General features: G+C 42.7%; 1 protein-coding gene across 1 annotated transcript in view; it reads left to right on the top strand.

The window, feature by feature from the left end:
* Positions 1-557: 557 nt before the first annotated feature.
* Positions 558-24,773, top strand: part of LOC115102768 (protein-glutamine gamma-glutamyltransferase K-like) — a 46,401-nt gene continuing 22,185 nt past the window's right edge. The window contains exons 1-3 of the mRNA XM_029623046.2: positions 558-752; positions 21,340-21,587; positions 21,744-21,935. Of these exons, the coding sequence (XP_029478906.2) occupies positions 21,353-21,587; positions 21,744-21,935 (427 nt within the window). The 5' untranslated portion in view covers positions 558-752; positions 21,340-21,352. The remainder of the gene's footprint in view (positions 753-21,339; positions 21,588-21,743; positions 21,936-24,773) is intronic.

Below are 24,773 nucleotides of genomic sequence, written 5' to 3'. Positions count from 1 at the left end.
GAAACGCACCGTTTTCACGTATGTAGACCCTGGTTTGGTGCTGAAGATGGTGAATATGAAGTTGAAAAGTGGTGGAATTGCCCTTTAATTTCTCTCCACCCCATGGTAAAATTAGTAGAATTGCATCAAATTTGTTATAAAATTGCTACATTTTCCTCTCTGCCACATGGCAAAATGTCTAAAATCAACTTTAAAATGTACATTTTCCTCTCTGCCACATGGCAAAATGTCTAAAATAAACTTTAACATTTAGATTTTCCTCTCTGCCACATGGCAAAATGTCTAAAATAAACTTTAAAATGAACATTTTTCACTCTGCCATCAAAAGGGTTGCCAACAAAAAATGTTCCTGCTTGGTTTCCACTGCCTTTCTGCATTATAAACTAATGCGCCTGTTATTGTATTAAGTAACCTGTGGGTTTGCCGTGTATGCTGTCTGCTGCAGTGCCTTGACGCTCCACACAGGATGTCCTCAATAGAGGGCTATGGTTTATTTGATACCATAATGGTGAGGGGGTCGTAGGTTGGAACTGTCTGAGGCAGGAGGTGTGTCAAGTCACTTCCCCTTTGCGTTCCTCCAGAGGAGCATAGGCTAAACCTTATCCAAGAAGCGTCTGTTAGAGACAGAAGAACTGGCACGAGCTGAAACTTTTAAAGCTGATAATACACGAACGAACGGATATATATATTAGAAGCTTTAAAAAGTCACTCAAACTTTTTCGGTGTTTAAAGAAGCCATCACTCAACACAACGTAAGCAATTGTTCATTTCACTCTTGACAATTAGTTAAACTGTGGTAGGCTACTCAAGTAAAGAACTTTCACAAATTTCGCAGTTGGGATGTGTTTTGATGAGGTATGAAGGGAAAAATAAACTTTGATTTGATTTGAAAGTGAGTAGCCTATAGGCTGAAAGCTTGCAACTAGAAGCCTGCATCCACCACATGAAGCTTATTAACTTGGCATGAAAGGCAGGCAGAGGAAAGTGCTTATGTAGCCAATGGATAAATCAAAATAAAAGGCACTTTTAAATGGCAGATAGTTATTAGCTCAGCTGACTGAGCAATATTACATTTCATTTGGCCATTGAATTACTGAACACTGAATTGCTCTCTCTCTCTCTCTCTCTCTCACCCTCTCTCTCTCTCTCTCTCTCTCTCTCTCTCTCTCTCACACACACACACAGACACACACGCACACAGGGTGATGGTTGTTATTGGTTCCAGTGGTACCAGGCTCTGCTCATAAAGTGAGAAATATTTTAGATACCATGCTGATAAAAACACGGAAAGGTTTTCCAGTTCCCTCACATAATGTTGTGCGTTGACAACCAATGGAAATATGAGGCATTTTTTGCCTTTATTTGTATATATATATACAGTACCAGTCAAAAGTTTGGAGACACCTACTCATTCAAGGGTTTTTCTTTATTTTTACTATTTTCTACATTGTAGAATAGTAGTGAAGACATATAAAATATGAAATAACACATATGGAATCATGTAGTAACCAAAAAAGTGTTAAGTGCTTTCTCTCAACCAGCTTCATGAGGTAGTCCCTGGAATGCATTTCAATTAACAGGTGTGCCTTGTTAAAAGTTAATTTGTAGAATTTCTTTCCTTCATAATGCATTTGAGGCTGTGTTGTGACAAGGTAGGAGTGGTGTACAGAAGATAGCCCTATTTGGTAAAAGACAAAGTCCATAATATGGCAAGAAAAGCAAAGAGAAACATGTCTCATTACCTTAAGACATGAAGGTCAGTCAATCCAGGACATTTCTTTTTTTAATTTTAATTTAATTTTTACCCCTTTTTCGTGGCATCCAATTGTTTTAGTAGCTACTATCTTGTCTCATCGCTACAACTCCCGTACAGGCTCGGGAGAGACGAAGGTTGATAGTCATGCGTCCTCCGATACACAACCCAACCATGCCCGGCCCGCCACAGGAGTCGCTGGTGCGAGATGAGACAAGGAATTCCCTACCGGCCAAACCTGGACGACGCTAGGCCAATTCCTGGGCCAACCCAGGAAGACGCCCTACGGACCTCCCAGTCGCAGCCGGTTACGACAGAGCCTGGGTGCGAACCCAAAGTCTCTGGTGGCACAGCTGGTGCTGCAGTACAGCGCCCAGAACCACTGTGCCACCCGGGAGGCCCAATCCTGGACATTTCAAGTACTTTAAAAGTTTTTCAACTGCAGTCGTAAAAACCATCAAGCGTTATGGTGAAACTGGCTCTCATGAGGACCGCCACAGGAAAGGAAGACCCAGACTTACCTCTGCTGCAGAGGATTAGCTCATTAGAGTTAACTACACCTCAGAAATTTCAGCCCAAATAAATTCTTCACAGAGTTCAAGTAACAGACACATCTCAACATCAACTGTTCAGAGGAGACTGCGTGAATCAGGCCTTCGTGGTCAAATTGCTGAAAGCACTTCTAAAGGACACCAATAAGAGGAAGATACTTGTTTGGGCCAAGAAACATGAGCAATGATCATTAGACGGTGGAAATCTGTCCTTTGGTCTGATGAGTCAAATGAAAGATTATTGGTTCTAACCGCCGTGTCTTTGTGAGATGCGAAGTAGGTGAACAGATGATCTTCGCATATGTGGTTCCCACCGTGAAGCATGGAGGAGGTGGTGTGATGGCGCTTTACTGGTGACACTGAAGGCCTGATTCAGTTTCAACTGTCCTGCCTGCGGCTATGGAACCCTGACCTGTTCACCGGACGTGCTACCTTGTCCCGGACCTGCTGTTTTCGACTCTCTCTCTCTCTCTCTCTACCGCACCTGCTGTCTCTAACTCTGAATGCTCAGCTATGAAAAGCCAACTGACATTTACTCCTGAGGTGCTGACCTGTTGCACCCTCTACACCCACTTTGATTATTATTATTTGACCCTGCTGGTCATCTATGAACGTTTGAACATCTTGGCCATGTACTGTTATAATCTCCACCGGCACAGCAAGAAAAGGACTGGCCACCCCTCAGAGGCTGGTTCCTCTCTATGTTTCTTCCCAGGTTCCTGCCTTTCTAGGGAGTTTTTCCTAGCCACCGTGCTTCGACATCTGCATTGCTTGCTGTTTGGGGTTTTAGGCTGGGTTTCTGTATAGCACTTTGTGACATCGGCTGATGTAAAAAGGGCTTTATAAATACATTTCATTGATTGATCGATTGATTGATTTATGTAGAATTCAAGACCACTTAACGATCATGGCTACCACACCATTCTGCAGCGATACGCCAGCCCATCTGGTTTGCGCTTAGTGGCACTATCAATTGTTTTTCAACAGGACATTGACCCAACACACCTCCAGGCTGTGTAAGGGCTATTTGACTAAGAATGAGAGTACTGCATCAGATGACCTGGCCTCCACATAATTCATTTTTCAAGTTATTATTACACATTTCACGATTTGCAATTTCAGTGTATTTTGTTCAAAGGCAGTGCTTCTCAATCCTGGTCTCGGAGACCCAAAGAGGCACACACCCCCACCCTCACTCCCACACACCTAACCCCGTTCAGAGACTTGATGGTGAGTTAAGAAGTTGAATAAAGGGAAAGATCAAAATTAGCCCCAACAAAAATAAAATAATAGGCAAGTTATATATTTAATGTTGTTACCCTTTCACCTATGACACACACATCCTATGACACACACATTTGTACCCCCAAAGCACACACATCCCTGGGTCGCTCCTCTTTTCAGTTCACTGCAGTTAGCGACTGGAACGAGCTGCAACAAACACTCAAACTGGACAGTTTTATCTCAATCAATTCATTCAAAGACCCAATCACGGACACTCTTACTGACAGTTGTGGTTGTTTTGTGTGATGTATTGTTGTCTCTACCTTCTTGACCTTTGTGCTGTTGTCTGTGCCCAATAATGTTTGTACCATGTTTTGTGCTGCTACCATGTTGTGTTGCTACCATGTTGTTGTGATGTTGTGTTGCTACCATGCTGTGTTGTCATGTGTTGCTGCCTTGCTGTGTTGTGGCCTTAGATCTCTCTTTATGTAGTGCTGTGTTGTTTCTCTTGTTGTGATGTGTGTTTTGTCCTATATTTATATTGTATTTATTTTTCATTTTTAATCCCCGTCCTCGCAGGAGGCCTTTTGCCTTTTGGTAGGCCGTCATTGTAAATAAGAATTTGTTCTTAACTAAAGGGCATGTGGTCTAAGGACCTTTTCTGTCAAATAAGAGGGGATAAGCTACATTTTTTTAGGCCATATCACCCAGCCCTATCTCGATTTCTTTCAAAGTTATGGGCGATTCACAATATATAGCTCGATTTTTGTACAATTAAAGGTAAAGTACACTGCATTTCAAACAGTCAGCAATAATCTAATGCATTTAGGGCTTCTGAAGTTATACCTAGGCTAAATATAAGCCTTCCACAACCATAAGATCCACTGTGTCACGACAGTCAAAGCCTCTCCTTGTTCGGGCGGTGCTCGGCACTCGATGCTTGACGTCACCGGTCTTCTAGCCATCATTGATCCATTTTTTTTTTCCATTGGTTTTGTCTTGTCTTCCTACACACCTGGTTTCAATCCCGTTCATTACCTGTTGTGTATTTAACCCTCTGTTTCCCCTCATGTCTTTGTCAGAGATTGTTTATTGTTCCGTTTTGTGTTGTTTGTATTGGTGCGCGACGGGTCCTCGTACTCCATTTTGTTTTATTATGATTCATTAGTTTTGGAGTTATGTTTTGTTTACAATCATTAAACAACTCCATTCCATTAAGTTTGATTTTCCTGCGCCTGACTTCCCTGCCACCTATACACACGACTTTGACACACTGAGTTTATCAAAATAGTTTAACCTGCTTCTTTGTGCAACAATCACTGATCTGGCTTTCAAGTCTGTCCATGAAAATTCCCTTTTTTGTTACAAATTTAACTAGAACCATGCATAATGCACATTCACTAATAAAGACTAATAAATAATAATAAAACTTCTTGGAGCAGGCATTAGGCTATAGAAAATGAACACAGGTCTCAACAATCTCTCAAGCCCATGAGCTAGGGATTAGCCAAGATAATCTTTATATTTTAAGTTTAGCCAACTTGGATCTATTTTCTAGCTAACAAGGCTGAACAGTGGAATTGCAATGAGCACACCCTTCAGTCTGCCTCCAACTGTTTGAAAGCATGTTAGCCTGTCCACTTCTTGAAATCAAGTGGCCTACCTTATTTCTCAGAATGAGAACGAGTTGCCAATTCCTTATATAATTGTGTTTTATGCTTATTGCACATTTATAAAACACAATTTAAAAAAGACTAGACAGCTAGTATAACAGTCTTTGGCTGAAATACTGCTAGTGATACGTGGTACCCCAATGTCGTGCAAGACAAACCAAGCATTCATTTTCCAGAATCGATGTTCATTGATACTCTTGTTTTACTAGTGTCTGCTCTGTGCGCATTTTGAGTAGTTGAGACATAAAAAGGGTATTGATTGAAAAGTTTACTTCTCCTCTATTACAGTCAAATAATGTCTCAATGCGTTTTGGTGTCCATATGGCCAATTCTGTTTGACGAGTTCAAACCGCTTGTCAGAGAGGAAGGTGTGATCTTTCAACTTTGTTGAGAGGAAAGGGCTTGGTATGTGTGTAAACCACATAGAAAGAGGCAAGGTGACAGGTTTCACTCTTGTTCAAATCTGTTGGACGGACACAGATCTCTGGTGTAAATGGAAAGGTGCACACAGCACAGAGGAGCGAAGGAGACGAGACCAAAAATACAATGAGAACAAGCGGACATAAACGCTCATAAAAACGAAAAATAACAAAACATTGATTCTTGTGATACAGGCATTTGGAATATCGCCCAAAAACATGAATTCGAATGAAACAAATTTGTTCGATATATCGCCCAGCCGTACTATAGGTTGCATGTTGTATGCAATTTAATTTGCAAACAAATGCTGATAGTGGGTGTTTTCTACATCTGGCATCAATTTGAGTGACTTTTTATATGTGTGTTGGTGAAGCAGCCTTCAACCCATAGCATTTAAAGTGTGGGTGTTGTTGTTGGGAAACTGCATTGAATTAAAGTCTCTTATCTCAGTGGCCCATGTGCATTCTAACGGTGCTTGCATGGTGCTAGCTGCCAAAACAAAGTTACTTGGCAGGAGAGAAACAGAGAGAGGGACACAGGTTTATCATCATTGGACCAGCATATGGACTGACAAGTTTCTAAATCACACACACACACACACACACACACACACACACACACACACACACACACACACACACACACACACACACACACACACACACACACACACACACACACACACACACACACACACACACACACACACACACACACACACACACACAGTGCTTTAGTTGATAAAGTTCCCAAACCCACCATGTACAAAACGCCCCTCTTCTTCACCCAGCTGTTCTCTTTCCTCACTCTGAGCTGTCACAGAACTATCCTACCAGTTGTTATTATCAAAAGGTTTGTGACACCTTTTAACTAGCCTCTACCAGACTTGGCCTCAATTCGAATTGAAGGCAGAATATTCAGGAAGTGATTTGAACTTAACATTCAGAAATGGTAGAACTTGAAATAAATAGATTTTACTTTTCAGTTTATTGAGAAGTCATTGAAAATAAATGCCCTTTTTGAATTATTGAATTGTCATTTTTGTTTTTATTCAAACTGAGCCCAACCCTGGCCTCGACATACATCTTCTCTTATAAGCATCTGGGTTAGAGTGATAGAGAGGATGCTTCTCAATAGCCTCAAGTAGAATCCTCTCCTTGACCTATTTCTTTTTTGTTTCCTGATGTGAAAGACCTGGTCAGTTAAAAGCAGAAGGAATTCCTAGAAGGCATGAGATTGAACGGCTTGGAGGTAAATATGTCAATAAAGTCATCAAATCAAATGCTATTTGTTTCATGTGCCGAATACAACAGGAGTAGACCTTGCCGTGAAATGCTTACTGACAAGCACTTAGCAAAGAATGCAGTTAAGAAAAGGTAAGAAAAAGATTTACTAAATATACTAAAGTAGAAAATAAAAGAGCAACAATAAAATAACAATAACGAGACTATATACAGGGGTTCCAGTAACGAGTTGATGTGTGGGGGTACAGGTTAGTAGAGAGAATGCCAAGAGTGTGCAAAGCTGTCATCAAGTCAAAGGGTGGCTACTTTGAAGAATCTCAAATATAAAATATGTTTTGACTTGTTTAACACTTTTTTGGTTACTACGTGATTCAATATGTGTTATTTCATAGTTGTCATGTCTTCACTATCATTCTACAATGTAGAAAATAGTAAAAAAATAAAGAAAAATCAGTAGGTGTGTTCAAACTTTTGACTGGTACTGTACATGTACAGTGGGGCAAAAAAAGTATTTAGTCAGCCACCAATTGTGCAAGTTGTGACGACCCTCCCACTCTGTCTGCCGTATTCTCTCTGTTATTTCCTTATTAGGATGCTGGTGGGCGGAGTTGGGAGGGTCGTCAGCTACATGGGAAACACCTGGGCCCGGTGTCTCCCAGGATAAATACACCACTTCTCCATTCATGGAGTAGACTCTCTCCATGCAGACACCTTTATAGATATGGTTGTTTTTCTTGGTGGTTTTTTGGTTGTTTGCTTTGAAACATTTTAACACCCTGCATTATCACATTCATGCAAAACACTCACTTACACTACTGATTACAGACACCATTGTATATTATACTTAGTTACTTATTTAATAAATATATATTTTATTACTCCTTATCTCCACGTTGTCTCCCTTTTGTTACGGGCTTTGAGCCGGTTCGTGACAAGTGGGGGCTCGTCCGGGATATTTGAACTATTGGTTTGGGAGACCGTGAAGGTATGTGTTTGGTTTGCATATTTTGTTAGAGTTTGATAGGCCCAGTATTGGTTGCCTTTGTTGTTTGGTTTGTGTGCTGTGTTGGAGAGAGTATAATGGTTAGTTTCCAGGCCCTGCCTAGCCTGAACTCTTGTTCTACTTTCTAAGTCAGTCTGAGGTGAGTAATCGGCTGTGTACCTCTGTGGGAGATTTGGGTAGGGTAGTGGAACTTGCTACCCGGAGCTATAGCCTTTTTCCCCTGATAGGTTTAGCGACGTGTTTCATTTTTTGGAATATGTTGGGCATGGTTAATGTTTGTTATTTTTGTGTGGTGTCTGTGGACTGAGCAGTTGTCTCGGGGGCACATCCGTGGCTTGGTGGAATTTGCCAGCATGCTGGGGACTTTTTCCTTGCCAGCTGGCTACAGTGTGTAAATTCCCACCGCAAATCTGCACGAAGACTAGGGTTGAGTTATTGTAGGTTTTGGGGAAGCTCCGTATCTCATCTCTCTTCTGTGGTGCTCAGGGTGATTGTCAATTCTCGGGTTGTGGTCTGGTGTGCTCAGCAGAAGGGAAGAGTGAGATTTTTTTTTTGTGTGATTATGGCGTCTTATGTAGATAAGTTCATTCGCTCTCCATCAGAGGAATTGTTAGATTTAGGTACTAAAGAACAGCTGTTAAAGGTCGCGGAACACTACAAGGTTGAGATTAGTGATAAACATCTAGAGAATTATATTAGGTTGATATTGAAGGCCAATCTGATGGAGAGTGGTATTCTTGAAGTTACCACCGGGCCAGCCTCTGCTGAGGATTTGTCGTCTCCCCATAACGTTACAATGGCCATTCCATCGGTTAGTCCTAGTAGCCTTCTTTTTGAACAAAAGAAAGAACTGCTTTTGTTACAGCTGGGGCATGATCGTGAGAAGCTAGAGCATGATCGTGAGAAACTAGAGCATGATCGTGTAAAATATGAAACGCAATTGGCATTTAAACAAGATATGGAGCGTGCTAAAATCAAGTTGCAACAAGAAAGTATAGAGTTGGTTAGGGAAGGAAAGATCTCAGGGGAGAGTTTGTTTTGGGAAGGTGACCCAGATTTACCTAGGGCTAGTTCCGCTTTTGGTCGTGCCCCAGAGACATTTGATATTGTTGGGAACTTACGGTTATTGCCTCGGTTTAATGAAAGGGACCCCGAGACATTCTTTTCGTTGTTTGAGGGGGTTGCTGACGCTAGGAGTTGGCCTGATTCTGACCGCACTTTAATGTTGCAGTGTGTGCTGACTGGTAAAGCGCAGGAAGCATATTCAGCTCTTAGTGTACACGACAGTGCCAGTTATGATAAAGTTAAAACAGCTGTGTTACAGATTTATGAATTGGTCCCTGAGGCTTACCGCCAACGATTTATAACTTTAAAAAGGGATGATAACCAGACTCATGTTGAGTTTGCGCGACAGTTATCTTTACAGTTTAATCGCTGGTGTTCCGCCTCTGCAGTTGTGACTTTCCAAGGGCTGTGTGATCTGATTATGTTAGAGCAATTTAAGGACACAATTCCTGATCGTATTGCCACGTATACAGAAAGTAAAGAATTTTGCTGAAGCTGCGGTTTTGGCGGACGAGTATGTGTTGACTCACAAAAGTGTCTTTGCAGAGCCCCGTATTCGGGAAAGAGTGGGGGCGCTCGGATAGATTTGGGCTTCGCTCACCGAGATACTTTGGTTCTCGGGCAGAGTTCTATTCAACTAGGGTTGAGCCTGACTCCCATGGTAAAGCTGACTTTGGGCAGGAGTGTCACTACTGTCAAGGTTCAGGTCATTGGAAAAACGAATGTCCACTTCTCAGGTCAAAGGGTGCTTACGCTAAATCTAAGCCTACTGCGTTAGCTGCACCTGTTCCACATCAGTTCATTCATGACTCATTTCCTCAGGCCCAGGAGAATGTGAAAGTCCATATTGATCCAGACTATTTACCTTTCATTACGGAAGGTTTTGTGTCTATGTTAGGAAGTAAAGACCTAGTGCCAGTGAAGATCCTGAGAGACACAGGTGCCTCTGAATCATTTGTGTTGGAGTCTGTGTTACCCTTTTCTGCTGAGACTGATTCTGGGAATAGTGTTCTAATTAGGGGAATAGGTTTGAACACTCTGTCAGTTCCATTGCATAAACTGATGTTGGATTGTGGGCTGGTGAAGGGTGAAGTTGTTGTGGGGGTGTGTCCTTCGTTGCCTATTGAGGGTATCGATGTTATCCTTGGGAATAACTTGGCTGGTGAGCGTGTATGGCCTGTCGTGTTTCCATCTCTAGTGGTTTCCACTAAGCCGTCATTTGTTGGGATTCCTGATGAGAGTGTACAGAGTTTCCCAGAGGTGTTCTCTGCGTGTGCAGTGACACGTTCTATGAGCCGTGGCGAACTGGTCACTGCGCCGACTAATGATAATAATACAAAGTATGTCACTGTTTTCCCTGTTATCCCGTTATCTGTAACCCGGTCAGATCTAATCAATGCGCAACGGGATGACCCCACATTGGAAGAGTTGCGTGATCAAATTGTGCCTATAGAACAGTTGGGAGATGTCGCCCATGGCTATTTTCTCCAAGAGGATGTCCTGATGAGAAAGTGGGTGTCTCATGATAGTTGTTTTCTGGGGGAGGCAATTAGTCAGGTTGTTGTACCAGTTAAGCTTCCTGAGTTGGTGTTGGAAACTTCTCACAGCGACGTTGCTGGACATATGGGGGTGAGGAAAACCTACAATCGCATATTAAGACATTTCTTTTGGCCTAGATTAAAGAGGGATGTTTCTGATTTTATCAAAACTTGTCACACCTGTCAATTAACTGGTAAGCCTAATCAAGCTATTAAACCAGTACCATTGTTTCCTATTCCTGTACTCAGCCAACCTTTTGAGTATCTGATTATTGACTGTGTGTGTCCTCTGCCTCGTTCTAAAAAGGGTAGCAGTTACCTGTTCACTGTGATGTGTCAGACCACTAGGTTTCCTGCTGCCTATCCTCTCCGATCTATCACGACTAAATCGGTGTTAAAAGCTTTGACTCAGTTTCTCTCATTGTTTGGAATCCCTAAGGTCCTTCAGAGTGATCAAGGATCTAATTTTACCTCTAATCTGTTTAGTCAGGTTCTTCAACAGCTCCATAATTAAACAAAATTTGTCTAGCGCCTATCACGCGCAAAGTCAAGGAGCACTGGAACGTTTCCATCAAACACTTAAGTCTTTGTTGAGAGCTTATTGTACTGAGATGGATAAGGATTGGGAGGAGGGGTTGCCTTGGTTACTGTTAGCCGCTAGGGAAGTTTCACATGAGAGCACAGGTTTCAGTCCAAATGACCTTGTGTTTGGACATAGGGTGCGTGGACTTTTATCTGTTCTCCAGGATGACTGGAAGTCTCCCGAGCCTCCTCAGTCCCTGTTATCGTATGTGTGTGATTTCCGGTGACGGCTGTACGCCGCTGGTGAAATGGCTAAAGAGAAGTTATTATCTTCACAGGAGAGGATGAAGGGCATATTTGATCGCCAAACTGAGCCTCGTCACTTTAGTCCAGGTGACCAGGTTCTTGCTCTGCTGCCAATTGTTGGTTCTCCTTTTCAAGCCAAGTTTCAAGGTCCATATACAGTGGTGCGCCAGTACACTGAGCCAAATTATCTAGTTGCCACTCCAGCACGGAGGAAAGCACACCAGCTGTGCCATGTAAATCTGTTAAAACCCTATTATGCACGTTCCTCTGAGACTGAACAGTGGGATTCTACAGAGGACGGTAAAACCTGTTCTTTTGGCTGATACCGTTGTTTCCTTGGGTTCTTGTCGTGCTAGATCTGTGCATGAGGAGGAAGATGTTCCTGGTCCTGACGATTGTATATTGCAGGGTAGATTGAAAAATTCATAAACACTGGATATTTTAGACAGTCTTCTCACTCACCTACCTGTTGATGGGCGGAAAGAGATGGTTGGTCTGATTCAGAGATTTCCAGGTTTGTTTTCTGATACACCTACACGTACAAACTTAATAGAACATGATATTGACATTGGAGGTGCTGACCCCATTCGTCAGCGGTTCTATAGAGTTTCTTCAGAGAAACTACGTTGTCTGGATGCTGAGGTCAAGTACATGCTGGAGAGTAAGATAGCAGAGCCTTCTTTCTCCAGTTGTGCTTCTCCCTGTATCTTGGTCAGTAAACCGGATGGAACAAACCGTTTTTGTAAGGTAAACAGTGTCACAAAGCCAGATTTATTTCCTCTTCCCCGGATGGAGGACTGTGTTCAAGTCGGTGCAGCTAAGTTTGTGAGAAAATTTGACCTGTTAAAAGGCTATTGGCAGGTGCCACTGACGAGTAGGGCACGTGAAATTTCTGCCTTTATTACACCATTTGGTCTGTACTCATATTCGGTTATGAGTTTCGGTCTGCGCAATGCACCTGCCACTTTTCAGCGACTTATGAACAGGGTTGTCGCCGGTCTGACCGGGTGCGCTGTTTATTTGGACGATGTAGTGATATATGCAGATACTTGGGAAGAACATCTGTCCCGTATTCAAGCCTTGTTCGAACGTCTGGCTGCGGGTTGCCTCACAATCAATCTGGCTAAATGTGAGTTTGCTCAGGCGACCGTTACATACCTTGGAAAAGTGGTTGGACAGGGTGAAGTGCGTCCTGTTCGGGCTAAAGTGGTGGCTATTGATGCTTTTCCACCACCAACTACTAAAAAGGAACTGATTCGTTTCTTGGGCATGATTGGTTATTACCATAGTTTTTGTAATAACTTCTCTGCTGTGGTCGCTCCCTTGACAGATATGCTGAAAGCTAAGGCTGTTTACGTTTGGTCTACTCGTTGTCAACACGCTTTTGAAGATGCAAAGAGGTTGCTTACCTCAACTCCAGTGCTGGCTGCTCCTCGTGTGGATTTGTCATTTACCTTGCAGGTGGATGCTAGTCATGTGGGGGCAGGTGCAGTTTTTCTGCAAGCAGATGTGTCTGGGATTGAGAGGCCTGTTAGTTTCTTTTCCCAAATTTTTATCAGTTGAACTATTCGGTTATTGAAAAGGAAGCGCTAGCACTCATTTGGGCGCTACAACACTTCGAAGTGTATGTCGGGTCGGGGGTAGTACCTATAGTGGTCTACACCGACCAGAACCCCCTCACTTTTTTGAGGTCCATGATGTGTCCAAACCAGAGGATAATGCGATGGTGTTTATTTTTACAATCATTCCATCTCGATGTGAGGCACATCCGGGGGACTGAAAACGTGATTGCTGATGCGCTCTCTCGTGCGCCCTGTTCCTAAATGTTTACGCGACTGACCATTGTTTCGTATTGTCATGTTCTCTCTGTCCTGTCTGCTCCCTCCTGGTCTTGTTTTCTTCTTTCCTCTTAAATGTTGCTTCCTGTGCGAAGGTCGCTGAGGTCTGGGGAGGAGGTTGGCTGGGGCAAATTGTAAGTGTGAACACGTAAACCCTCATCAAGCTGTGTCAATTTGGAACTTAGAGTCTGGTGTTTTGTTCCGGGGTCGTTGTTGGTCCCCGGTTTTATGGGGGGGATGTGACGACCCTCCCACTCTGTCTGCCGTATTCTCTCTGTTATTTCCTTATTAGGATGCTGGTGGGCGGAGTTGGGAGGGTCGTCAGCTACATGGGAAACACCTGGGCCCGGTGTCTCCCAGGATAAATACACCACTTCCCCATTCATGGAGGAGACTCTCTCCATGCAGACACCTTTATAGATTTGGTTGTTTTTCTTGGTGGTTTTTTGGTTGTTTGCTTTGGAACCTTTCAACACCCTGCATTATCACATTCATGCAAAACACTCACTTACACTACTGACTACTGATTACAGACACCATTGTATATTATACTTAGTTACTTATTTAATAAATATATATTTTATTACTCCTTATCTCCACGTTGTCTCCCTTTTGTTACGGGCTTTGAGCCGGTTCGTGACAGTTAAAAAGATGAGAGAGGCCTGTAATTTCCATCATAGGTACACTTCAACTATGACAGACAAAATGAGAAATTAATACAGCCATTAATACAAGTAACGAGTGGAGGACAGAGGAGCCTCTTAACCTCATAGTCCACCAATACCGTATGCGGGTTCGTGACTAGGGCTCAAGCTCATTAGCATAACGCACAATGCGAAAAAATATTCCTAAAAATATTTAACCTCCACACATTAACAAGTAAAATAGCTCAAATGAAATATAAACAAGTTGTTTATCTACCCAGCAAGTCAGATTTCTAAAATGTTTTACGGCGAAAACATAGCACATATTTATATTAGATCACCACCGAAATAAAAGGCAAGGTCCCAGAAAAAATAAAATTTAAAAGTAGGATTAAAAAATAAATAATTCACTAACCTTTTGAAAATCTTCATCAGATGACAGTAATATTACATGTTACACAGTACATTTAATTTTTTTTCAATAATATGCTATATAATATCCATAAATCTCGGTTGACAACATTTTTAAAAAAAAAACATGCTTCTCAAATGTCAGGAGAAATGATGATAGCTCCGACAGATAACGTCAGATAACAAGCAATAAACATGACTAAATATACATGTTCTACATATAGTTACAAAGATACACTTCTTCTTAATGCAACCGCTGTATTACATTTATTTTTAACGTTACAGACATCGTTCACTTGGCTATAATAGGAGTCGGCGCTCCGATATTAGCAGTACGTTTGGAGTCCACAGAAACCCAAAATAACCACATAAATATTCCCTTACCTTTGATGTTCTTCCATCAGAAGACGTAGGAGTCATACTTACCCAATACATCGTTTGGTTTCACGTTGTGTGTCCCTGTATTAGCATATGCTAACAGCTTCAGCTGGAATGCATCAAAAATGACTTCTGGTCCAGCACTCTGCGCATTAAAATTCCAATTTACATATATGTCGATTAAACTGGTCAAACGATGTGCAAAATCGAGCTTTATGATGTTTTTAGCATGTAGAACAAAGGACAGCGCTAACAGACAAACCGGCTTCGAATGCTGCATGTTGGAAAAAGACGTAACCCAAATCGGCGCGCGCAATAGAGTGCCCGGTTTTGAGAGGGACACGCGGAATTTTGCATGCCAAAGGTGCAGGGCTCGTGCGATTCTCACAGTGAACGCGCCATTTGAAAGCAGACATCGCGCTGAACTGATAGAGACTGTTCCTGGATCCGTAGCTGCCTGGGAAGGGTGTTGGCGATGACGTCAAAGTAGACCCAACTTTTCCATTGTTGACAGAGTGTTAGGGAGAATGGCTCTCCTGAGAGTTCTGCTTTACATACAGACATAATTTAAACGGTTTTAGAAACTTTAGAGTTTTCTATTCAATAATAATTTTTATATGCATATATTAGCAATTTTGGGTAAAAATATTTTCAGTTTACTATGGGTACACACTTTCTCCAACAGGGGCAGTATAGAGCAGGAGTTCTAAGAGGTTAAAAGAAGTTACAGGTCTGTGAGAGCCAGAAATCTAGCTTGTTTGTAGGTGACCAAATACTTATTTTCCACCAAAATTTGCAAATAAATTCATTAAAAATCCTACAATGTGATTTTCTAAATTTCTTTTCTCATTTTGTCTGTAATAGTTGAAGTATACCTAATGATGAAAATTACAGGCCTCATCTTTTTAAAACTTCTTAGGGATTTGGTTCCGCTGGCGGAACCAAATCAGCGGAAATTTCAGAGCGCCACCTATAGTTTTCGATAAAACTCAAACTTTCATTAAAACACACATGCAAGGTACTGAATTAAAGCTACACTCGTTGTGAATCTAGCCACCAAGTCAGATTTGTAAAATGCTTTTCGGCGAAAGCATGAGAAGCTATTATCTGATAGCATGCACCCCCCAGAATACCAGACCTTCACCTAAACAACAGATTTTGCGGTAGCCGGCGCTACCCAAAACGCATAAATAAAATATAAAACATTCATTACCTTTGACGAGCTTCTTTCTTGGCACTCCTATATATCCCATAAACATCACAATTGGGTCTTTTTCCCGATTTAAATCCGTCATTGTATAGCCAAAATGTCGTTTTCTGAAGACCGGTCTGAGCCAGGAATATTCCCTTTTTTTCAATGTCACTTTTTAAAATTACAAAAGTTTCCTATAAACTTTTACAAATCACTTCAAACTACTTTTCTAAACCAACTTTAGGTATTAATGTTAATAATCTATAAAATTGATCACGGGGCGATCTGTATTCGATAGCAACAAGTCTTGAAATCATCGTCCATGTTTTCAATTTCACAACATCCTGGGGCGAGCCCCAAGAAAGGAAGTGCCCTTACGTCATCTAACCAAGGATAAAGCAGGAAAAAAATGCCAGTACTGGCGACATCGTGTGGAAGCTGTAGGAATTGTACTGAATGCCTCATTTTTTTGTCTGTCGCCTTAGACAATACATTGACTGGCGGATTAATATTTTTTGGGGGTTTTTGGTGAACAGTTTTTCGAGGGATTTTTACTCCTAAACACGTTCTGTTATAGCCACAGACACGATTTCACCAGTTTTAGAGACTTCAGTGTTTTCTATACACACATACTTATCATGTGCATATACTATATTCCTGGCATGAGTAGCAGGACTTTGAAATGTTGCGCGATTTTTAACAAAAAGCTGCGAAAATTCGCAGCCTCCCTAAGAGGTGGGAGAACTTGCACAATTGGTGGCTGACTAAATACTTTTTTGCCCCACTATATGTAGGGGTAAAGTGATTAAGCATAGATAAAAAAAAACAGCGAGCAGCAGCCGTGTAAAAAAAAAAAGTGGGGGTCAATGCAAATGGTCCGGGTAGCCATTTGATTAGCTCTTCAGTGGTCTTATGGCTTGGGGGTAGATTAAGAAGCCTTCTGGACTTAGACTTGGCATTCTTGCCATGCGTTAGCAGAGAGAGTAGTCTATGATTAGGGTGGCTGGAGTCTTCCTCTGACACTGCCTGGTATATAGGCCCTGAATGGCAGGAAGCTTGGCCCCAGTGATGTACTGGGCCGTACTCACTACCCTCTGTAGTGCCTTGTGGTCGGAGGCCGAGCAATTGCTATACCAGGCGATGATGCAACCAGTTAGGATTCTCTCGATGGTGCAGCTGTAGAACTTTTTGAGGATCAGAGGACACATGCCAAACCTTTTCAGTCTCCTGAGGGGGAATAGGCATTGCCGTGCCATCTTCATGACTGTCTTGGTGTGTTTGGACCATGATAGTTTGTTGAGAAGCTCTCAACCTGCTTCCTTACAGCCCCATCAATGAGAATGGGGGCATGCTCGGTCCACCTTTTTCTGTAGTCCACAATCATCTCCTTTGTCTTGACCATGTTGAGGGAGATGTTGTTGTTCTAGCACCACACTGCATCGTCTCTGACCTACTCCTCCCTATAGGCTGTCTCATTGTAGGCGGTGATCAGGCCTACCACCGTTTTGTCATCGGAAAACGTATTGATGGTGTTGGAGTCGTGCATGGCAATGCAGTCATGGGTAAACAGGGATTACAGGAGGGGACTAAGCACGCACCCCTGAGGGGCCCCTGTGTTGAGGATCATCTGCGTGGCAGATGTGTTGTTGCCTACCCTTACCACCTGGGGGTGGCCCATCAGGCAGTCCAGGATCCAGGTGCAGGTGTTTGGGTCAATGGTCCTTAGCTTAGTGATGAGCTTTGTGGGCCCTATGGTGTTGAACGCTGAGCTGTAGTCAATGACCATTATTCTCACGTGGGTGTTCCTTTAGTCCAAGTGGGAAAGGGCAGTGTTGAGTGTAATAGAGACTCCGTCATCTGTGGATCTGTTTGGGCGGTATGCAAATTGGAGTGGGTCAGGGGTTTCTGTGATGATGGTGTTCATGTGAGCACTTCATGGCTACAGACGTGAATTTAAAACCTCTCTGGGATATGTGGGACGCTAGCGTCCCACCTGGCAAAAAGCCAGTGAAAATGCAGAGCGCCAAATTCAAATAAATTATAAAAATCAAACTTTCATGAAATCACACATGTAAGATACCAAATTAAAGCTACACTTGTTGTGAATCCAGCCAACATGTCAGATTTCAAAAAGGCTTTTTGGCGAAAGCAAACGATGCTATTATCTGAGGATAGCACCTCCATAAACAAAGATAGAGAAGCATATTTCAACCCTGCAGGCGCGACACAAAACCCATATATACAAATATAATTAATCCCTTACCTTTGACAAGCTTCCTTTGTTGGCATTCCAATATGTCCCATAAACATCACAAATGATAATTTTGTTCGATTAATTCTGTCGATATATATCCAAAATGTCAATTTATTTGGCGCATTTGATCCAGAAAAACACCGGTTCCAACTTGTGCAACGTAACTACAAAATATGTCAAAAGTTACCTGTAAACTTTGCAAAACATTTCAAACTACTTTTGTAATACAACTTTGGGTATTTTTTTACGTAAATAATCAATAAAATTTAAGACGAGATGATCTGTGTTCAATACAGGAGGAAAACAAACTGTAGCTGGCTTTCTGGTCACGCGTCTCTATCTAACAGTACACTACAAGTGACCCTCGTTTTGAACAGGGCTACTTCTTCATTACACAAAGGAAAAACCTCAACCAATTTCTAAAGACTGGTGACTCCCAATGAAAACACATTGAAAAGAGAGTGACCTCAAAAACAAAACAAAATCTAAATGGTTTGTCCTCGGGGTTTCACCTGCTAAATAAGTTCTGCTATACTCACAGACATGATTCAAACAGTTTTAGAAACTTCAGAGTGTTTTCTATCCAAGTCTACTAATAATATGCATATCTTATCTTCTGGGGACGAGTAGCAGGCAGTTGAATTAGGGCATGCATTTCATCTGGACGTGAAAATACTGCTCCCTGTCACCAAAAACTTGCCCAGTCACTTAAGAACAAATTCTTATTTACAATGACAGTCTACAACAGCCAAATCCGGACAATGGTGGGCCAATTGTGTGCCCCCCTATGGAACTCCAAATCATGGCCTGGATTTGAACCAGTGTGCCTGTAGTGACACCTCTAGCACTGAGATGCATTGCCTTAGACCACTGCGCCACTCGGTAGCCCTATTTAGGCAGCTTACCTTGGTGTTCTTGGGCACAGGTGTTCTTGGGCACAGGGACTATGTTGTTCTGCTTGAAACATGTAGGTATTACAGACTTGGCCAGGGACAGGTTGAAAATGTAATTGAAGACACTTGCCAGTTGATCAGCGCATGCTCGGAGTACACATCCTGGTAATCAGTCTGGCCCTGCGGCCTTGTGAAGGTTGGCCTGGTTAAAGGTCTTCATCACATCAGCTACGGTGGCATGATCAATTACATTTTCAACCTGTCCCTGGCCAAGTCTGTGATACCTACATGTCATTCGGAATAGCTGGTGCTCTCATCCGTGCTTCAGTGTTGCTTGTCTCAAAGCGCGCATAGAAATAATTTAGCTCGTCTGGTAGGCTTGCTTCACTGGGCAGCTCACGGCTGGGCTTCCCTTTGTAGTCCGTAATAGTTCGCAAGCTCTGCCACATCCGATGAGCGTCAGAGCCGGTGCAGTAGGATTCAATCTTAGTCCAGTATTTGGTTTGATGGTTCGTCTGAGGGCCTAGCGGGATTTCTTATAAGCATCCGGGTTAGAGTCCCGCGCCCTGACAGCAGCAGCTCTAGCCTTTAGCTCAGTGTGGATGTTGCCTGTAATCCATGGTGGTGGCAATTCCCTATGAAAAGCCACTGGCACAGGAGAGAGCTGTCCATGACAACTTTCCAAACGTTACTCTTTTGGTGTAAAGTTCCCCTGTATTGCACATATAAAATATGAATAGCTCCAAAACACATATTCCTAATCAAAAAGGTACAGAGAGATGCATTCTATAAGCTATATCTGTGACACGGTAAGAACTGTATGCCCTCTCCTCTCACCTGTGCTAACCCTTCCTGGTCACCTGTGCTACCTATATACACATGTGACCCATGACCCCAACATTTAATGCCCTCTAGTATACAAAAACAATGACAAAATAACCCTTGACAGACAACATATGCACATCACATAAACAGGCCAAAACGGCTCCTACACATGGCTTCTGGTTTGGGTATGTACGTACGGTCACTGTTGGGGACAATGTCATCGATGCACTTATTGATGAAGCCGGTGACTGATGTGGTATACTCCTCAATGCCATCGGATGAGTCCTAGAACATATTCCAGTTTATGCCAGCAAAACAGTCCTGTAGCTTAGTTTCCCTGCATTAAAGTCCCCGGCCACTAGGAGCTCCGCCTCTGGATGAGCATTTTCTTGTTTGCTTATGGCCTTATACAGCTCGTTGAGTGCTGTCTTAGAAGAAAACTCTCTTGGTAAATAGTGTGGTCTATAGGTTATCATGAGATACTCTACCTCAGGTGAGGAAAACCTCAAGACTAATATTTGATATTGCGCACCGGCTGTTATTGACAAATAGACACAGACCGCCACCACTTGTCTTACCGGAGGCAGCTGTTCTGTCTTGCCAATGCAAATCATAAAAGTAAACATAATTGTTTACAACTCTGCTTTTATTTATTCTAACTATGTGCAGGGCGTATGGCTCGTTAGGGCAGAGAGTGTTTTACAAAAGGGATTCATCAGACCAAACTGACTCCACAGGGGCTTCATTGTTTGGGTCCTGGGAGAGAACCCAGGCCTGAGCCAAAGTGTTTTTTTTTTGTTTAGACACAGCCGAAAGAAACAGTACAGATGGAGACCATGGTTGGAAACATATCTTGGTCTTCTTGTAAACATGCCTCATGCTCTTGTTTTTACCTCTCCTGACCTTTCACATTTGACCTTAGAACCCCCATTATGTTTAGATTTGTAGCCTGGACTCTAGCGTGGTAGCCTGGATCCAGAGTTTCATAGTCTCATGGTTCGCTTAACCTTGCAGTTTGATGAATGGTGGTATAAACAGATGAACTAGACTAACTGAATAATTAAGAATTTTGCATTGTCATGGCAATATGATAAATGGTCCCCATCATATCTAGAGATTACACACACATCTGTGGCTGGGTGGGGGCTATAATGTCTGGTATCAGTCAAGAGGAATGTAGGAAAAGTTTAAAAAGAAAACAAGCTGGTTTCAGGAATGGAGGGGGGAAAAGAGGTGGAGAGGATGTAAGCAGAGAGAACATGCAGAAGAGAGGTTTACATTGGGGAAACACAGGAGGAAGAATAGGAGTAGTAATGTTAACAGTCTTTCTCAGTAGACAATTGTGCGCTGTGTTGTCCGACTGATATGTATGCACTTAACCTCTCTCACATTGAATTGTTGACATGCTTTTGCATCTTCATTTGATGTTATTTCATAGATTTATCTCAGTCAATTGCGCTTTTCTCCTATATTTTACTTTTGTTTTTAACTGGGCACTCCTCATTATGCATCATTATTATTTATCTCTGACTGTCTGCATGACCAATCTTACTGTTTCTTACAATCTCAATCTTACTATCTCATCTCGAACTTTATCTTTCGTAGCACCCCTTTCAGAATGCCAGGAGAACGATTGATGGCGAGCGGTTCTGATGTGGGCCGTTTCCATGGCAATGCCCTGACCATAGTGGAGGCAACCAACCAGGAGGAGGCGGAGTCTAAGGAGCAGGGGGGCTCTCTCTCGGGTGTTCAGAAGATATGCTGCTGCTGGCCACGCCAGAGCAGCTTGTACGATACAGTGGCCCCACTTCCTGAGCCCCCTCAGCCCCACACTGGAGACAATAAGCTGGAAGGTATAGTCTCAGTCGAGTTAATTAGTTCATAATGGTAAGCCTATGTAGATGGGAAAAATCCTGGCCCTACCTATAAGCAATGACCATTGCATTAACTTTTTCAATTTCTCTCTCTCTCTCTCTCTCTCTCTCTCTCTCTCTCTCTCTCTCTCTCAGAGTTGATGTTGTCAGTGCACTCGGTGGATCTACTGAGCTCTAAAACGGGTCAGAACCGCATGGAGCATCACACCGACCGTTACCATGGCAACGCACTCATCATCCGACGTGGCCAGACCTTCCAGATAGAACTGGACCTGTCGCGACCTTTTAACTCCAACACAGACAAACTCCACCTGGACCTCAGGACCGGTAAGTCTGACCTTGATGTCTGTCACAAAAAAGAGAACACAGGTTAGTATTCCTTATTTAGTATGAGGTTAGTATTCCTTATTTAACCAGGTAGGCTAGTTGAGAACAAGTTCTCATTTACAACTGCGACCTGGCCAAGATAAAGCAAATCAGTGCGACACAAACAACAACACAGAGTTACACATGGAATAAACAAGCGTACAGTCAATAACACAATAGAAAATAAATACATTTGTCTATATACAGTGTGTGCAAATGGTGTGAAGGTAAGGCAATAAATAGGCCATAGTAGCAAAGTAATTTAGCAAATAAACACTGGAGTGATAGATGTGCAGATGATGATGTGCAAGTGGAAATACTGGTGTGCAAAAGAGCAGAAAAGTCAATAAAAAAACAATATGGGGATGAGATAGGTAGATTGGATGGGCTATTTACAGATGGGCTATGTACAGCTGCAGCGATTGGTTAGCTGCTCAGATAGCTGAGAGAGCTAGTCCACACAATACACACAGACCAAACCCACAAAACAGACCAGCACGACTGTGCCTCAAAACCTAATGTCTACCTGGCCCACCACTCCACACTGGACTTGAACAGCCTTTATGAACAGGTTCGCCTCTACAAGGAAGCAATCCCAACTGTTGCCAGGACCCTGAAGGACGTCACCCTCAACCATAGCCCCAGCACCTCACACAGGAACAACAGAGCAACGGACACCCCGCCCAGACCAGCGAGACACCCTCCCAGACTTGCAAGACCCCCTCCTAAAGGACCTGCACCGAGAGAACCCACGTCAAGAGGACCTACACCCAGATCACTGCATCGCCAGCCAAACCCCAACCAGCTAAGACCACCCCAAGCAAACCCTAGCCACACCCTATATAGCCCCCCCATATCAGACCTAAGCTCCTTCTGCCCAACCCATGCCCCCCGCCTCTGCGGCAAGGACCTCAACATGACAGCAGGACATATGCCCAGGCCGTGAGCAGAGCAACAGGCCCAACCCCCACTATTACACTCGCCCAAGCCCCATCCTGCAACCTCAGAGGTATGTATCACATGCCTAACATGCTCTGCTCACATCTACTGTAATGGTCTGGACTTAAACCACACCAAATCAACACTAGACACTATGGAACACAAAGCTTTTACAATCTCATCCTGGAATATACAAGGTCTGAGGTCATCTGCCTTTGGCCTAAAGAGCAGGAACTCAGACTTCATCAAAGAAATTGAAAATACAGACATTGTCATCCATAAACATGGTATAAAGGAGATGGAACCACTGGTTTCCCTCTAGGTTAAAGAGAGCTGGTAGTCCCATCCACCAAACTACCAGGTGTGAAACAGGGAAGAGACTCAGGGGGTATGATAGTTTGGTATATAGCAGACCTAAACCACTCTATCAAATTAGTCAAAACAGGATTTACTTATTAATCAGGCAAGTCCGTAATGAACTATTTCTTATTTACAATGACAGCCTAGGAACAGTGGGTTGTGCCTTGTTCACAGGCAGAATGACAGATGTGTTACCTTGTCAGCTCAGGGATTTGATCTAGCAATCTTGCGGTTACTGGCCCAATGCTCTAACCACTAGGCTACCTGCCAGCCCAAATGAAAAGTGTCAATTATAGGAATTATTAAGGAAATTGACCTCTTGTGCTACCTGTATAATCCCCATACTTTAACGATGACAGCTTCTCCATCCTAGAGATTTCCAGGCCTAGGGACATGTACTAGCCTGTGGGGACCTAAATGCCAGAACTGGACAAGAACCTGACACCCTCAGCACAAAGGGGGACAAATACCTACCTGGAGGTGACAGCATTCTCTTGAACAGAGAATTGCTCAATCATGAGGCATCAAAACCAAAGATCATTTAATAATATTAAGAAATGCTCTAGATGGAAGGAAAGTAGTGTGGAAATCTATCAAAAAACAGCTAGGCAGCAGCAAATTCTAGACAATTTCCTGGACAAAATGTGTCACTGTAATAGTGAAGGTGTAACCTTGTCAGTAGAAAACCTAAACAGTATATTTGACCACTCAGCTTCCCTATCAAATCTAAAAAGGTCAAGCAGACAGCCTAAGAAAATTAACAACAAATGGTTTGACAAAGAATGCAAAAACCTACGAAAGAAATTGAGAAACGTATCCAACCAAAAGCATAGAGTCAGAGAAAACCTGAGCCTATGCCTTTACTATGGTGAATAACTAAAACAATACAGGAATACACTACGGAAAAAGAAAGAACAGCACATCAGAAATAACGTCAGACTCATACATTTCCTCAGCGAAAACTATGTAACCAAATTACCGTACGACAGACCACGTATTCACCCTGCACAATCTAAATGACAATCAAACAAAACAAAACAAAGGCAACGTCTTCTCATGCTTTGTTGATTTCAGTAAAGCTTTCGACTCAATTTGGCACAAGGACCTGCTATACAAATTGATGGAAAGTGGTGTTGGGGGAAAACATACGACATTATAAAATCCATGTACACAAACAACAAGTGCGCTGTTGAACTTGCCAAAAAACACACACATTTCTTTTCACGGGGCTGGGAGGTGAGACAGGGATGCACCTTATGCCCCACCCTCTTCAACACACACATATATATATATATATATATATATATATATATATAAATTGGCAAGGGCAGTAGAACAGTCTGCAGCACCCTCACCCTTCTAGAATCTGAAGTCAAATGTCTACTGTTTGCTGATGATCTGGTGCTTCAGTCCCCAACCAAGGAGGGCCTACAGCAGCACCTAGATCTTCTGCACAGATTCTGTCAGACCTGGATCCTGACAGTAAATCTCAGTAACACA

The sequence above is a fragment of the Oncorhynchus nerka genome, linkage group LG20 (assembly GCF_034236695.1).
Source record: "Oncorhynchus nerka isolate Pitt River linkage group LG20, Oner_Uvic_2.0, whole genome shotgun sequence".
In the NCBI taxonomy this organism is placed as follows: domain Eukaryota; kingdom Metazoa; phylum Chordata; class Actinopteri; order Salmoniformes; family Salmonidae; genus Oncorhynchus; species Oncorhynchus nerka.
The sequence above is the reverse complement of the archived record's forward strand: the minus strand, read 5'-3'. Positions and strand labels throughout refer to the sequence as shown.